General features: G+C 32.9%; 1 protein-coding gene across 4 annotated transcripts in view; it reads left to right on the top strand.

Annotated features, from left to right (window-relative positions):
- fra (neogenin protein frazzled) overlaps nt 1–14,231 on the top strand; it is a 146,976-nt gene extending 132,745 nt beyond the window's left edge. For 3 of the 4 annotated variants that reach the window (XM_071596164.1, XM_071596162.1, XM_071596160.1), the window contains 5 exons: nt 2,754–2,960; nt 3,165–3,303; nt 3,807–3,955; nt 5,968–6,230; nt 9,916–14,231. In XM_071596164.1, coding sequence (XP_071452265.1) covers nt 2,754–2,960; nt 3,165–3,303; nt 3,807–3,955; nt 5,968–6,230; nt 9,916–10,014 — 857 coding nt within the window. In that variant the 3' untranslated portion in view covers nt 10,015–14,231. The remainder of the gene's footprint in view (nt 1–2,753; nt 2,961–3,164; nt 3,304–3,806; nt 3,956–5,967; nt 6,231–9,915) is intronic. The other variant, XM_071596161.1, reaches the window with a different exon arrangement.
- The last annotated feature ends 390 nt before the right edge of the window (nt 14,232–14,621 follow it).

The following is a 14,621-nucleotide window of genomic DNA, read 5'->3' as shown; positions in this document are numbered from 1 at the left end:
TGTTAAATGACTGACTGACCGAACACTATAATAAATAATAATATTTTACTTAAGGTATATCACTCACTCTAGTGATATCAATTCTTTTGCAGAAAATATGGATCAAGTATTGAAATTAGGGTATCTTCCAAATAGAACTATTGTTCTAACTGGTACTTAAATTGTAATGTTCTTAAGACATTTTCGAAAAATTAGATTGTGCAATGTTTTTGCCTCTTAAGACCTAAAAATACCAATTCTAGAGCCTACTAGAGTGACTAGTGCATCCAAAATGCTAATTGTCATTGTCATTACAAATTTTGTTCCTTCAAAATCTGTTTCATCTGTGTATGATCCAAGACTTTCCTACCATTATATTCTTGTAACTCTACTAAGCTTGAACGGTCTAGATCAACCAGACAGGTTTATTTCCAAAAAGATGTATTCTAGGAGCAATATTGAAATTTTTATTAATGTATTGAAAACAAATTTGGGCCGAAATATAATCCGCCACTCTTTTGAATCTAGTTTCCATTATTTTTACTTGAAATTCTGTTATTTATTTGAATGTGATCTTAGTTAGATCAGAGTGAAAGAAAATATTTGAATTTTAGGAGAAAGCTTTGACAGTCTGATTGCATCATTGCACTCGCAAGAATAATCAAATACTCCTTGTGTGCAGTCACATTATCTCAAAATGAAGAGAGAGTATAGTCTTCTTATGAGGCAAAAAAAGATCATACAGTGACCATAAGATACACATAGCCAATAATAAAATTAAAGAGAAATGGAGGATAATAAACAGGGCAACTAGTAAAAGGCTAGATATCTCAATTCCTGATGTCTACAATAGTTCTGGTGTAATTATCGCTGATACTTAACTGATTGCATACAGAATAAATTTAAAAAAATTTTTTTTAATAATTAAATGGGAAAACTTTTTTAAGTTTTACTAAAATTGAGGGAAATATTCCTAGGCCAAAACAATCTACTGCTCTTCACAATAGTGTCCCAGAAACATTGTCTCTCTATCTCTGTGATCATAAAGAGGTATTAACTTGCCTTCATAAGATTTCTGTAAATATTTCTCCAGAGATGGATAGAATCCCTGAAAAATTGTTGCAGGCATGCAAGAATTATAAAATTGAACCCCTAATTTATTTAATAAATAAACCTTTGAGATTTGCAATTTTTCATGACCAAGTGATAATTAGTAAGATAATACCAGAATACGAAAATAGAGGTGTAAACATTGATATAAATAATTATAGACCACTATCTCTTTTGTCTCAAGGCTTAACTATTTTAGTTAATTTTTTTATTTTAGATGAGTAGGGTTTCTAGAAAACTACAGTATCATTTCAGATTTACAATGGGTTTATCAAAAAGGGAGATCTACGGAGTCAACGCTTAAGAATGCTTTCAGTTGCATAACCTATTCCTTGGATGATCAGAATTTATTTCTTGCTTTGTTCCAGGATTTTACTCATGCCTTTGACCTCATCGACCATTCCCTCCTGTTAAGCAGAGTTGATAGAGGCAATGGCTAAGATCTAATTTATTTGAAAGATCAGAAATAGTGCAAATAACATTGAAATCTGTAAAATATAGGTCAGTCTCCTAACCTAATAGCTCAATATTGGGACCTATTTTCTTTTTTTTATTGATTAACAACCTACTATTTGTAACTAAAAATGACCAAAGCAGTAATTCCATAGACAGTGTGGGGAACTGGTGTTATGACAACACACTTAAATTTTATAAGGAAACAGGTCCTAGCATTTAATCCTTCAATATTGCTAGAGGATATTCATTTGAATTTCAACAATAAAAGAATAATTTTTGCATTCAATATTAAGATTTTAGGTCAATGTAAATGTTCAACATACTGGTGTTTGGAATATTCATGTTAATAATCTGTGTTCTAAACTGCACACTGTGATGTACACTATTTATCATATGGAACAGTGTTCTGGGGATCATCTGTGTGCATGTTGCACCGAGTTTTCTTGATTCAAAAAAGTATTAGATATATTATTGGTGCCTCTTATAGGACATAATGTAGGTCCTTATTAAAAAATTAAAATTCTCACCATTCAATCTTTGTGTATATTTCCCATGTCTATCTTCATCAAAAATAATATCCTTCTCTTTCACACTAATACCTATATTCACTCATATTCAATAAGAAATCATCATCACATCCACACAAGTTAGCATAAATTAGCAATTTCATATATAAGCCCAATGGCAATGGGAGTCAGACTTCAACACACATTACCACACTCATTAAAAACAAGTGATGTAGTTTCAAGTTGAAACTCGAAGAACTTTCTTCTAATTAAGCGTTATTCTTCATTAGATGAATTTTTCAATGACAATCAATAGTGGTGCATTATGTTTCTATTGCATACTTTAATGTATGTGTTATTCTGTTAAGCATGTTCTTTGTGTTGATATGTACCTGTATTCTATACTTTTCTTTGTGTTTGATGACTTCTTTGCCTTCATGATATGTATGGTCAGTGGATAATAAAATTATTATTATTGGGGATGCAGTGCTTGCAAAGGTTATGATACTAAAAATGGATGGAAGTTAGTTATGTTGTTAAACTTTTGTTACAAAGGATGAACACCACTCTTTCCTATTCTATTGTGATTGGTCATGCCTTAAGGTGATGAGGTGGACTGGAATTATTTCAATGTTTATAGTAGAAGGGAGATTGTATCTGTTAACCGAAAAGTTATGAACTCTCTCTTTTCATTTTTTTTAGCAGTGGCAACTGCTACTCCCAGCAATGCACCTAATGGAGGAGCTGCCCAACATGGACACCATGGACCACAGCAGCATCATCATCATCACCATCATGGACCAGGGTTGGTCCCAAGTTCTTCTGATGTCGGAGGCCCATCTGTGCGTCCCATGTATCCTAGAACTCAGTATTCCATTGCCCGTGCCCATGTCACTCTTGATCCAGCAGGTGAGAAATTGCCTGATCTCAAAGTATCCTTCCCTTCTGTTGTTGAAAAAGATGAGCTATGTCGCGTATGTTTGTAGAATAATATGAGTAGGCCCAGTAAAATCTTCCAATCTAATGAATGATTTTAATTGTGTTATGATATGGCTTAGTAATTATTACCCAATATGTCAAAATCTGACTCCACTTATCTTATCCAACTTTCAGCAGCTCATTCACCTGAGGGTGCAGGAGGGTACGACAGTGTTCTGGGGCCAGTCCCTAATCAGCCTTCGTATCCTGGAGGTTCATCGGTTTCCGGGATGGCACCTTCTATGCAAATAATGCCTGGAACTTCTCACTATGGGTAAAAAGTTCTCCATTTTATTCTGATGTGATAGTTTTTTTAATTGATATTTTGAGTTAGTCCACCTGTATAATTAGTGGCATAATCACTGCCTTTGTCTTCAGTTATGTAGGTTGTTGGGCAGCCCTTGCGGAAAATAATTAGAGGCCTCCTAAAATCTTAATTAACTTAAATTTAATTTAATATGTGATTTGATGTTTTGAGATAGGGAAACTTTTAAAGCACAATTTAAGTAATTTTGCTTACCACAAGAAGTAAATTTCTTTAAATTTATTGGGGGATCTTGGACTGCCTAGTTTGGTAACAGATCACATTCCAATAAATCTTACAAAGAATTTTGTTGTGCAGCTAAAACATAAAGCATGTTTAAAAAGCTGTGGTAGTATTGTTCTTGGCTGAATAAAATATTAGTTGCTAAGTAATGTCATTTTCTTATAGAATCAGTGGCTTAGTTCATTTAATCATAGTTTTCATTATTAAGGGAGTTCTGATAAATTTTTCAGGCCTGGAATGAGTGGTATGATGTCGTCTGTTGATGGAGGCAGTGGTACAATGGGAAAGAGAGGATTACAAGGGCATCCCTTGAAGAGTTTCAGTGTCCCAGCACCACCACCACAATCAGCTCCCAGCACCCCACAGCCAAAGCATGCTGGTGAGTTAATCATGAACTAATTGAGCTTTCCTCTTAGTATCTCATTATAATGAAATAATTGGAGAATCAGTTTAATTTCTGCCCTTGGCTAATGTTTAGCTGTGTCACAATTCGTCCAAATTGTGTGGCAGAAATTTTTAGTTAGTTGTATTTAGAATAAATAATGTGAATTTTGCTTTTAAGATACAAAACAACCACATAAAATCTCCATAAATTTCAGAATAGTAAGAAATCCAAAACGGTTCATATTTCAATTTGTTAAAATATTAATAAGTTAAAACCATGGGAAAATATCATGAAATACAACCTTCATTGGGCAACATAGAAAATATTTTCCTTTTTAAATTTCCAAAACAAGAAGAGGAGACCACTGCTTCCAATTTCCAATTCCAGCCATTCTGATGATAACTAAATAACACTTCATTATAACCAAGGGGATATTAGAATGTCTATTTTCAAAGTCCGCTTAGGAAATAGCTCCACTGTCCACTTGCGAACAATTATCTTTCACACTGTAACACATTCCCTTTTATCTCACTAGGATGTTGATGGCACCATGGCCACCCATCCTTGGTGTCTGATGTTGAACAAGTGTGTCTCAAGTGTGATGATCTTTTAGCCTTCTATCAATACTGCAAAATAAAATTTTCTGTGACTAGCTTAAGTTTTGCACTTTCCATTATATTCTATAATACTGTGTACCAGTTCATGTTAGGAACCGTGTTGCAAATGATCGCCGAGCAAGTTTGAAATTGTTAATATACATATGTAGTCACGGAAAAGTATATATGCAGGAAGCCAAAATAGGTCAGAGAATGCTAGCTAGTGCCAGATGGCCTTGAATAACAAGAAAATAATACAAAACACTCCTCCTTTAATCTTACCCTGCTATAGGGGTTAAAAAGGCATAGGAGGAATCATCTACACTGGGGACTTATTTGGGCGGTAGATGGAAGGAAGAGATTTGAACTTGTGTAATACATTCACCCTCTTTTTGGTGGCAAAATCTGGGAAAAGGTACATGTGATACTCGGGTTTATGCCAACAGATTTTTTTACATCTTCTGTATCCTGTTCAGGATCAAGGGCATGAGTAAGCTTGACAACTTTATGGGACTTGGTCCACACCATTTGCCGAAAAGTCCCTTGATATTCACAAACTTAATCACAGTTTTTTTTTTAAACTATTCATGTTTGTTTTTATCATCTTCCCATGATGCTGTGATTTTTTAACTGTGTTGACACTTTGTAACTAACTTCAAATATCAATCATGTGGTCATGATTGATATTTGAAGTAGGTTACAAATGCTAATAAACATTACATTGCATCTAAATACATTACATGTTTGTTGTGTTGGTGTTCAGAAAAGGCAAAAGCAAAATGGCATCTTCTTTGGCCGTGACCATTTATGTTAGTCAAGGCTTACATAACTAAGGAAATGACTGACTTAAATTGTTAGCTTTGCTGTATCAAAATAACAAGTCAACTATGACAAAAATCTAAGATTTCTAAGAATAGAAATATAAGGACAAACTATTTACGATTATATGTGGTGTTTACAGATATGATAAGTATTAATGGGACCTTGATGTATATATTTTTGTATTTACTTTGTCTCTGTGTTTAAAGATAAAAAGTTCAAAATGTTAGCCATTACATCAATATGTTACACTTTTAACCCATTCGAAGACATGTTGTTAAATATCTAACCAATGATACACTGTCTTCGTGATATCAAATTGTTGCTGTCAACTACTAAAAATCATTATTAATGTTTACCCACTGGATAGCCTCTATACCCATCACAAAATACCCACAGTAATGGCAATGAAATCCAAAAAATCATAGGAATTATTAACTAGTTATTAATGATAAAAGTTATAATACTCCATAATAATGAGAGCTTAAAGTAGCAATTTATTTGTTTAGTGATTGTAAACACTTATTCTATCATGAGTGCCCTATATTTGTGGATCATCACCTCATATTATTTTTGGTATTTTTGGTTTAGGTCTGCGAGGACAGGTTCAAGCTCCACCACCACCTCCAGCTCCCCCTCCAACATCAGGAGTTCTTCCAAGTCAGGGATCATCATCTGCCTCATCATCTCCTTACAAGAAGGCTCCTCATTCCCCCTTGATAATGGCTTCCTCCTCAGCGAATGTTGCTTCAGCCGCAACATCCACTCCCAAAGGGTCCAGAGGTCAAGCGGTTGCATCTGGAGCAGCTGCATCCTCCACCTGGGACCAAGTGGATGAGACAACAAGGCTTCAGGTAAGCTTTCCCATTTATTAAAAAAGGAAAATAATTTTTTAATACTTTTATGCACCCTTAACGAGGCGTAAAATTAAATTAGTAATTTTATCAGTTGAATAAGGTTTTAATAAGGAATGTCCAACCTTGAGGTTTTCCTGGGCCAACTTGATTGATGGAAAATTGTCTTCAGCCACATTTGAAATAAAAGCACTGATAACTGATGAGCAAAAATTATCCATGGATAACTGTCATTTTATCACTGTTAAATTGGTTTCATAGTAAAATATATTTGTGTTTTTTATGATACTTGATCAAAATATCCATTTGTGATTACAAATAAATTTAATATTCATATACAAATAATGAAACTTAATTATTTTTCATAAATATTTTTACTCTAAAAATAAAGGAAAATAGTGTAGCATAAAACTAGTGGGATGCTCAGCACTATTTGAGACTCATCTAACAAGCATCCAGTTTGATGAAAATCGCTGTATTTTCTGTGATTTTTCAAGGTGCTCATCTTGTATTTTGGTTTTAATTTTACTCTTGTATTGCTTCAGTCATAAATATGGTTGTTCACATATTTTTTAAAACATTAGCAAATCATGCAGATAAATTAGTTTAAAATTGCTTATTGGGCGACATTTATGGCCATTCCAGACCACATTGGGCCCTGGGGCTAGTTTGGACACTTCTGGTTAAATTCCTACATCAGACCTTACATTTTATATTCTATGCAGATTATCAGTTCTTTCAAAGCAAATTATGTTTACATCCTCTGGGTGTAATGGTTATGAAAATAAATTGACCATCAAAACTAAATAATTTTATTTTTTATACATCTGACTAAACTCTTTAGCCTAGAGAAAAAGTACTTCCTAAATCAATCAAAATGGAAGAGTGTAATAACATTATTAGTCAAAAAAATTTTTAAGAATTTTTAAATTATATCTTAAAATTTAATTCATATTGAATGTATTTTGAAAATTGAAAGTGTAATATTTGAGTGAATATCCTTGGGTGAAAAATTCTATTACAGCTTGGAATAAAATAATCTTGGAACTGTAAAATGGAGCTAAAAATCTCATCTCAATAATTTCTGGGAGATACTTTTATGAACAATGTTAAATTATAAGATTAATGAGCATCACCATCATCTTTAAAAAGTTATTCATAGTTTAGTTCAAAATATTGTGTTAGTGAAAAATAATGTTTCTGCATTATTTTTTTTAGAAAGCGTTTGGCATTTATGAAAACATAATCTGCAGATAGAAAAAAATTGTGTAGTTGTTTAGGTCTATGTGCCACGAAATCATCCTATTGCACTGCTAGTGCTTTTGAATGTTAACTTTTGAGCTTGAATATAACTATCCTCTTATACTTCCTACCAATACTTAGGGCAGATATGAGGGACTATATACAGAGTAATGAAGTTGGTAATTCCTATTATTGGATTGTTAAATTCCTGCCTCATTATTGTTTCAATTTTTTCATGATTGGATAAAAGTGCACTTCACTCACAAGAAAAACTGGGGTCTGCTATGTTGAGCTTGTGTTCAAATGGACAGGAATAATGAAGTGACTTGTTTGTATATAAGTAAATCACATATTAGTTTTAGCAGTATTAATAATTCAAAGGGTTACACACATCAAAAGTGCACTAAATTGAAGGAGAATGCTGGTTATGTATAAGTTAATCCTCCCAATATTTTACAGTAAAACCTCTTGTTTTCACCTCAGGAAAAAAGTGTACAATGCAGGAAAATGCAAATAGTGGGAAGTGTAGAATTTTCACTTTTACATGTTTAATTACTGAAGTCATTGTCTATAGTAATGATTAACTTTGACTGGAATTTCTTCATCACAATCAACATCAAATCTGCCTTCCAAAGCAGTTGTATATTGTGGCATCCTTAACTTGCTTCCAAGCATATGATAGGTAGTGTACATCATCCAGTGCATTCACTTTGATTGTTTTTATATTCCTACCTTAATCATGCAGAGATATGAATTTCTGTGCAACCGTTCTTTGATAATTCCCCTTAAATGGATGGATTATAGCTAAATACATCGGTTGGAGCTCACTAGTACAATTTGCCAGAAAAAATCATTACTGTACATTTCTCATGCGTACATTCAGTGGATGAGCTGGAAACAAATCAATAAGCAGCAGAATTTTTCTCATTTTACCACCCAGAGCATAAAGCTCATCCTCAAAAATTTCTGAGTGCATTAATGCATGGAATGGACTTTACTGTATATCTAGTGGGCCATGTTTTTACATATTTGACCTTGGACACTCTTTGATAATCAACTATCTATCACTTAAAAACCTCTCTTTCAGTAATTCTTGATACTTAACATTCTTGACATATTTTCTATTTTTAGACTAACACTTGCCCTGGTTGGTTTGCATGTTTCAGAATTGAATCTTGATTTTTCATTTGTATTTGGTGTAGAGGCCTGAATTGTCAATGTTTCACCTGATAAATGCAGATTCCATCATGAGAATTAACTGGTTTGGAAATTTTTATTTTTCCCTCAATTCAAAATGTTCTTTCCCCGCCTCATCCATTCCATTGTCTTGCTAGATAAAAAATTATGTTTCCGAGTAATTGATGAAAGCACATGAGAACATGAGCTACCTTGCAATTTGACTAGTGTAAACAGTTGTCCCACTTCAAAATTGTTTGAAGAAGTAAAATAGTTTTTGATTCAGTGTAGTTTTGATGTGATAAAGCAAGTTTCAATACTTCTAAATATTCAGGAGTCCATTACTGTTTTATCTGTTGCGTCGAGGCAGTGCAAATGATCCCACTTGTCAATAACCAGGTCTTGGGCTTTTCATGCTTCATCGTGTTTGGGTCAAGGTAATTTTCATTCATTAGCTTTTCAACTTGTTTGCGATATGAGTAGTCTCGCTCAGCTGTCATTTCATTGCAAAAATCTTTTCCTGGAAGACTAAAATTATGAGTCCAAGTAGTTCACATTGCTGTCACTAGAGGCACTCTGTATTCCCACCACATTCAAAGTTTTTGCTAAAATCATTAGCATTACTGCTCTCTCCTGTCTTTTTAAGGTTTACATGTACGAAACAAAGTTTAAAAAAAAACTTAGTTTAGGTTGATGTACATGAGTAACTGTTTTATAAATTGATCATTTGTTAACCGAGCACGTAGTGAAAAACTGAAAATGAAATTGTGTAAATACAGGGTTCTGTATATGTTAGAAAAATAGGAAATTTTATGGGATATGATAAAAATATAGTGAATTGCCTGAAAACATCAATTCTGATGAAGCAAATATGGGGTTTCACTGTATTTTGCTTGTGTAAATATTCAAATTCCATATTGAGTTGTAAAAAGGTATTGATTCCTGATATAATTGTCTTCACCTCTTAACAAAAATCGACTATCACATTAAACCTTAGTCAGTTCTACAACCTTCCATCACCAGCATACTCTTAATTTGGGAATCTTTTGATATCCTATTATGGGAATACATATTACTTTTTCCTTTCAGACCCCGTGCCTTTGATTTTAATATAAAGATTGAAGCATAAAAAATCTAATATGGCCATCATGTAAGAATTGTGAATGTTTATGGCTTCATGGTGCTAAGGATCCTTTTCTACTTAATAAAAGTGTAATACAAAAGAAATTAATTTTCTGAATTGACTTTTGCTTTTTCATTTCTACAGCCTTCTTACAGCACAGAAGAATTAAATCAGGAAATGGCAAATTTGGAAGGACTAATGAAGGATTTGAATGCTATCACTGCCTCGGAGTTTGAGTGCTGAGTGTCAATTTCAATAATTAATACTCATCCCATGTGAATCATTAGGAGTGAATTTTGGTGCATCACAAGTTTACCATTTTTCCAGTGAGACTCTGCAAAAAATTGTGAGTGCAACTTTCCATGCTCCCTTGCAACAGATGCAACCAATTGTTCCAGAGAACAGATTGTGTGAGTGTTGAAAGCCAATGTGTTCATAAAGAGTGTTTTTTGTACTTAGATGGAGTGTGCCCATCTTTTCCATCAGTTCAGCTCTTCCTTAATTTCATCTCTCCATGATATCCATATTTGGACCCTAAGGGATGCAGTTATTAACAATGAATACTCTTAACCAGGAGTAAGATTTAATTCACTTAGGAGCAGTGTAGCTTTCATCACACTGAAGCTTGCAAATAAACTGGACCTTAAGGAAGATTTTTTAAGGCACTCGCATACAGTTTTATTGCTCCAGTGGAAGGTTGGGCAGACTACTCATTTTAAATGAGTCCTGTGCATTTAAGGTAAAATTTTGATTTTATGATGGCAGAATATCAAGTGCCATCCTCAGTTTTGCCTCCCATTCTTAGTCCCAAAAAGCTTACATTTTAAAGCCTTACTCTCAAGGAAAATATTTTCCATTTTAATGTTGAAAGGAACATTAAGATATTGAGTGGATTTTCTTTTTTTTGTGAGGGATTAATTTGAATTACGTTTTGGATAATGTCCAAAAAAATTTAATGTTCACTGCTCATCATTGGATTATTCTGGTGACAGCTCAAGTATTTGTTTTCGCCTGCCACTCTCTGGCATAACAGTTTATTTGTAAAATTTGTCCTAAGAGTGGGGCATTATTGGTATGTGGCAAATGAAAATAGTGGTTTTCTGATAATGAAACTGTTTCAAGTACCCTAATGACCTCCATTGATGTGTAAAATGAGATGTTCATTGACTGCACATTGGTCATTGAAATGATGCAGTGGAAAGTGATATGCAAACTGAATTACACAGAAAGGTACAATTTGCATTTAACATAGTAGATGCCGTGTTTTTAGTAAGCGTGCAGTGTGTGTTTGTTTTCAATGTAACTTGTCGGCCATACTGTTTTCCCTCTATAGCCGAGTGCCTGAACTGAAAATTTCTTAGCATACTATGATGTGTATGATGATAATTTAAGAATTTTGCTGTTATAACAGCAGGTTAATTTGGTGCCTCAATCAATGTTCAAGCAATGCCTCTCACGAAGAGCAGTGCCACTTGTATGCACATTGCCTCTGCTTACTGTATGTGTGATAAATACATATTAATGAATTATCTCATAAAATGGCATTGTCACACATAGTCATGGTGTTAGAGAATTTGAATGAGTGTTTGTGTAAGTGTAAGGGTACATGTGGGTGTGTGTGTTGGATGTACCACTTGTTTGTTAACCTCCTGTGACAAGGTTTATAACAAGTTGGTTTGGTCATTGCCATATATTTTAGTGCTTGCCCATTTGTCTGATTGATGAGGGGAAGCAGGTCGGTTGGTTGAGGTTGAAAATGTAGGGAAAACTTTCATAGTATTATGTGATTACATTTTTATAAGGAACATTTTATATTCTGACTTTTATTTTGTGGTGCCTGTTAATTGTGCATATGAATCTTTTTAATTTTATACCCTCTTATTGGCATTATGTGTCTTCAGCAGTAAGGGAGTGTTTTTATATAGTAATTTAGGATCTTTTATAACTTTAGTTTACCTGTTAAAAGATAAAGGAACAAAAACTTTTGTTTTTATCAACTTCCATTTTATTATTTGTTACCGTCCATTTTTCATTGATCTATAATGAAATATTTCTTGTCAGCTAAGGTTTTTTATTTACCTGAGTTATGAGATAATGGGATTGTCAGTTCCAATTCAGCTACTATAATATTAATGGTTAGAATTCCTTATGGTACAAAGGTGTCTGTCACCCAACCTATACATTTCTGCTTGCGGTGAATCAAATTATTGATGATTGTTAACCAATACTCAATTTTTAATTATTCATAAACCATTTGAATTGATTCCTTATACAACTTTTTGTACTTGCATCTGGTATTTGTACAATTTGCATTGATTAGTAATCAATATTTTGACAAATCTTTTGAACAATATTTGGTATTCCTTCTCAGTAAGATGTTGTGTAATAAAATGGTTTATTATGAAATGAAAACAAAACTCCATTGAAGTAAAATTATGTACAATCATTGAATTAGGCTCTAAGCCTTGTGATAAACTTTTAACTGGTCAAAAGTGCATGTGTGCAAATTTAATCAAATGAATTAGAATTATTATTAATCATTAATTTCCGTTAACTCATTGTGTCAGGTGCATAATACATTAAATGCTACAGACTTAAAATACTATTTTAGTGTGGAACATTATACAGTATATTCCAGCACATAACCTGAGTTATATGGGTGCTATGGTGATTTGGTGGGAAGTTTTTGCCTTCTGATTGAAAGGCCCTGAATTAAAATTGAAGTGAAATCTTTGACCCTCTCAATCCCAGCTAGAATCCTAGTGATTTGATTTTCTGGAGGCAACACTTTAGGGAAATTCAAAAATGGGAAAGGTACTGGCCAGAAATCCTTAATGTATGAATTTCACATGACCTTGGCTTGAATACAAAATTAACTCTGCCTCACATTTCATAGTCAATCTTCAAGTTAATTAATTTGAGGAAATGTTGAGGGTTGCAGACCTAAAATATTTTTAAAGGTCCAAAAGCTGCTTATCAGTTAAGCTTAAAAATTACAAATTATCTTCTGGAGGCATTAGAAATACCAAGTGCTTTCCATTTCGTAGAGAACATGGCTCAGCAAGGATATGAGATGTGTACTAGGTTAAATTACCAATGAATATGTACTTTGTCCTGGGCTTATATGCTGGAATATGCAGTATTAATAACTTAATCATTAGTTATGAAACTGTGTCTTACTGCTTGTAATTCATTTATCGTATGACCATACTCATAATCTCAAACACTTTTATGACATCATTTACTTTGTATTTTCCTGTTATCTTAACATTTCAATTTAGAAATGAGAAAATATGGAAGAACTTTAATCAAGGACCTTTGAAATTTTTAATTTATCATCTTCTTCACTAACTCTTGTAAATAATTTCGTTTTGCCCTTGAAATTTTTGTTCACTGCTATGTTGTATATATTTTTTTTCAAATAGATTGCTTTGCCTGAAGTAATAAATGCAAAATTATGTAACAAGGGTCTTTCGTTGAAATGACTAAAAACTTTGCAGACTGATTGAGACTGGTCGTGCTTGGCCTATTCCTTGCCAACAATTTCCTGATGTGGAGTAACTGCACTTTGATTACCTCTTTACCAATATTTGTATAGACCTACACTGATTTTATGACATCATGTCTAAATGTTACTTCAAATTTTATTCATCTAGTAGATTGGTATTCATAGCTGGTGAATCAGTGAGGTTTTTCTCCATAACTCTGCATTGATGGCAATGTTGTTGCAAAATTAAAATCCTGATTAAATTCATGTTATCTCTATTTCATGGAGGTATTGGTTAGAGGTAATTTAATTAGGATTACTGAAAAACACTTTTAATCCTATTAAATTGCACTCTTCATTTGAAAATTAAAATTTAAACCTGTCTCTGGTTGAAATTATTTTATCTGAAATTTTCTCATTCTCTATTTATTAAGATGCCTTGAATAAACATAGAATATACCTTCAATTGATAAAGGATGTATTTGTACAGAAGAAGGATTTCATGTTTGTATTTTAATATTTTTAAATGAAAATTAATGGTGTTGTAGTTATCCTTTGTAAACCTAAAACTAAAACATCATATTAGTATTAGTGTATAAATTGTGACAGTGCCAACAACATTGCAGTTTCCCAACTGAGTGCATTTGGGCAAGCTTTCCTGAGAAGATTATCTGTTGAAACACAGTGCACAGTGCTATTGATTATGAATGAAATTGTGAAGTTTTCTTTAAAGTGTAATTATATATTTTTATGCAGGATTTTTCTTTCTCAAACATTTTATAAATGTGCAGTGTTTACATCATCAGGATAACTAAGTGATTTAAGATTTTGCATTTTATACCCGGACATGAAAATCAACGTTAATTAATTATGCTAATCCTATTGCAGGATGGAGAGCACATAGTTACAACTAAACAGATTAAACTGTCAATATCTAAGTGTATTTTTTCACTTGGGTGCCATAAAAAATGCAATAGGAAATATAATTAAATTTTACAAATCCAGTTCAGAATTTTTATTTGTTTACCTCATGCTGCTTAAATGGTATGATCCATTTTCATTTATCTGAAAAACCAATTTTCAGGAAATATTAAATAATTCTTATTCTCTCTGCAGGTAATTTATGTTAACATTTTCTATTATTAAGTGGTTCAAGAAGTCTATGAAATGCAGGGAATTAAATTAAATGCTGCCTCATAATAAATGCTAAAAATCAGGGAAATTCATCTTACACGTGGAATCACAGAAAATTATGGATATTAATTCTTGCAAAATGTGCTACTACTATATTAACTTCTGAAGTAACAGTCAATGAATCTTTTTAACAAGATGGGTACCTATCTATACTGTGCCATGTTGTACC

This window comes from Hetaerina americana, unplaced genomic scaffold (genome assembly GCF_022747635.1).
Source record: "Hetaerina americana unplaced genomic scaffold, ioHetAmer1.1.p SCAF_76, whole genome shotgun sequence".
Lineage (NCBI taxonomy): Eukaryota > Metazoa > Arthropoda > Insecta > Odonata > Calopterygidae > Hetaerina > Hetaerina americana.
Note: the sequence above shows the minus strand (reverse complement) of the source record. Positions and strands in the feature narration are given on the sequence as shown.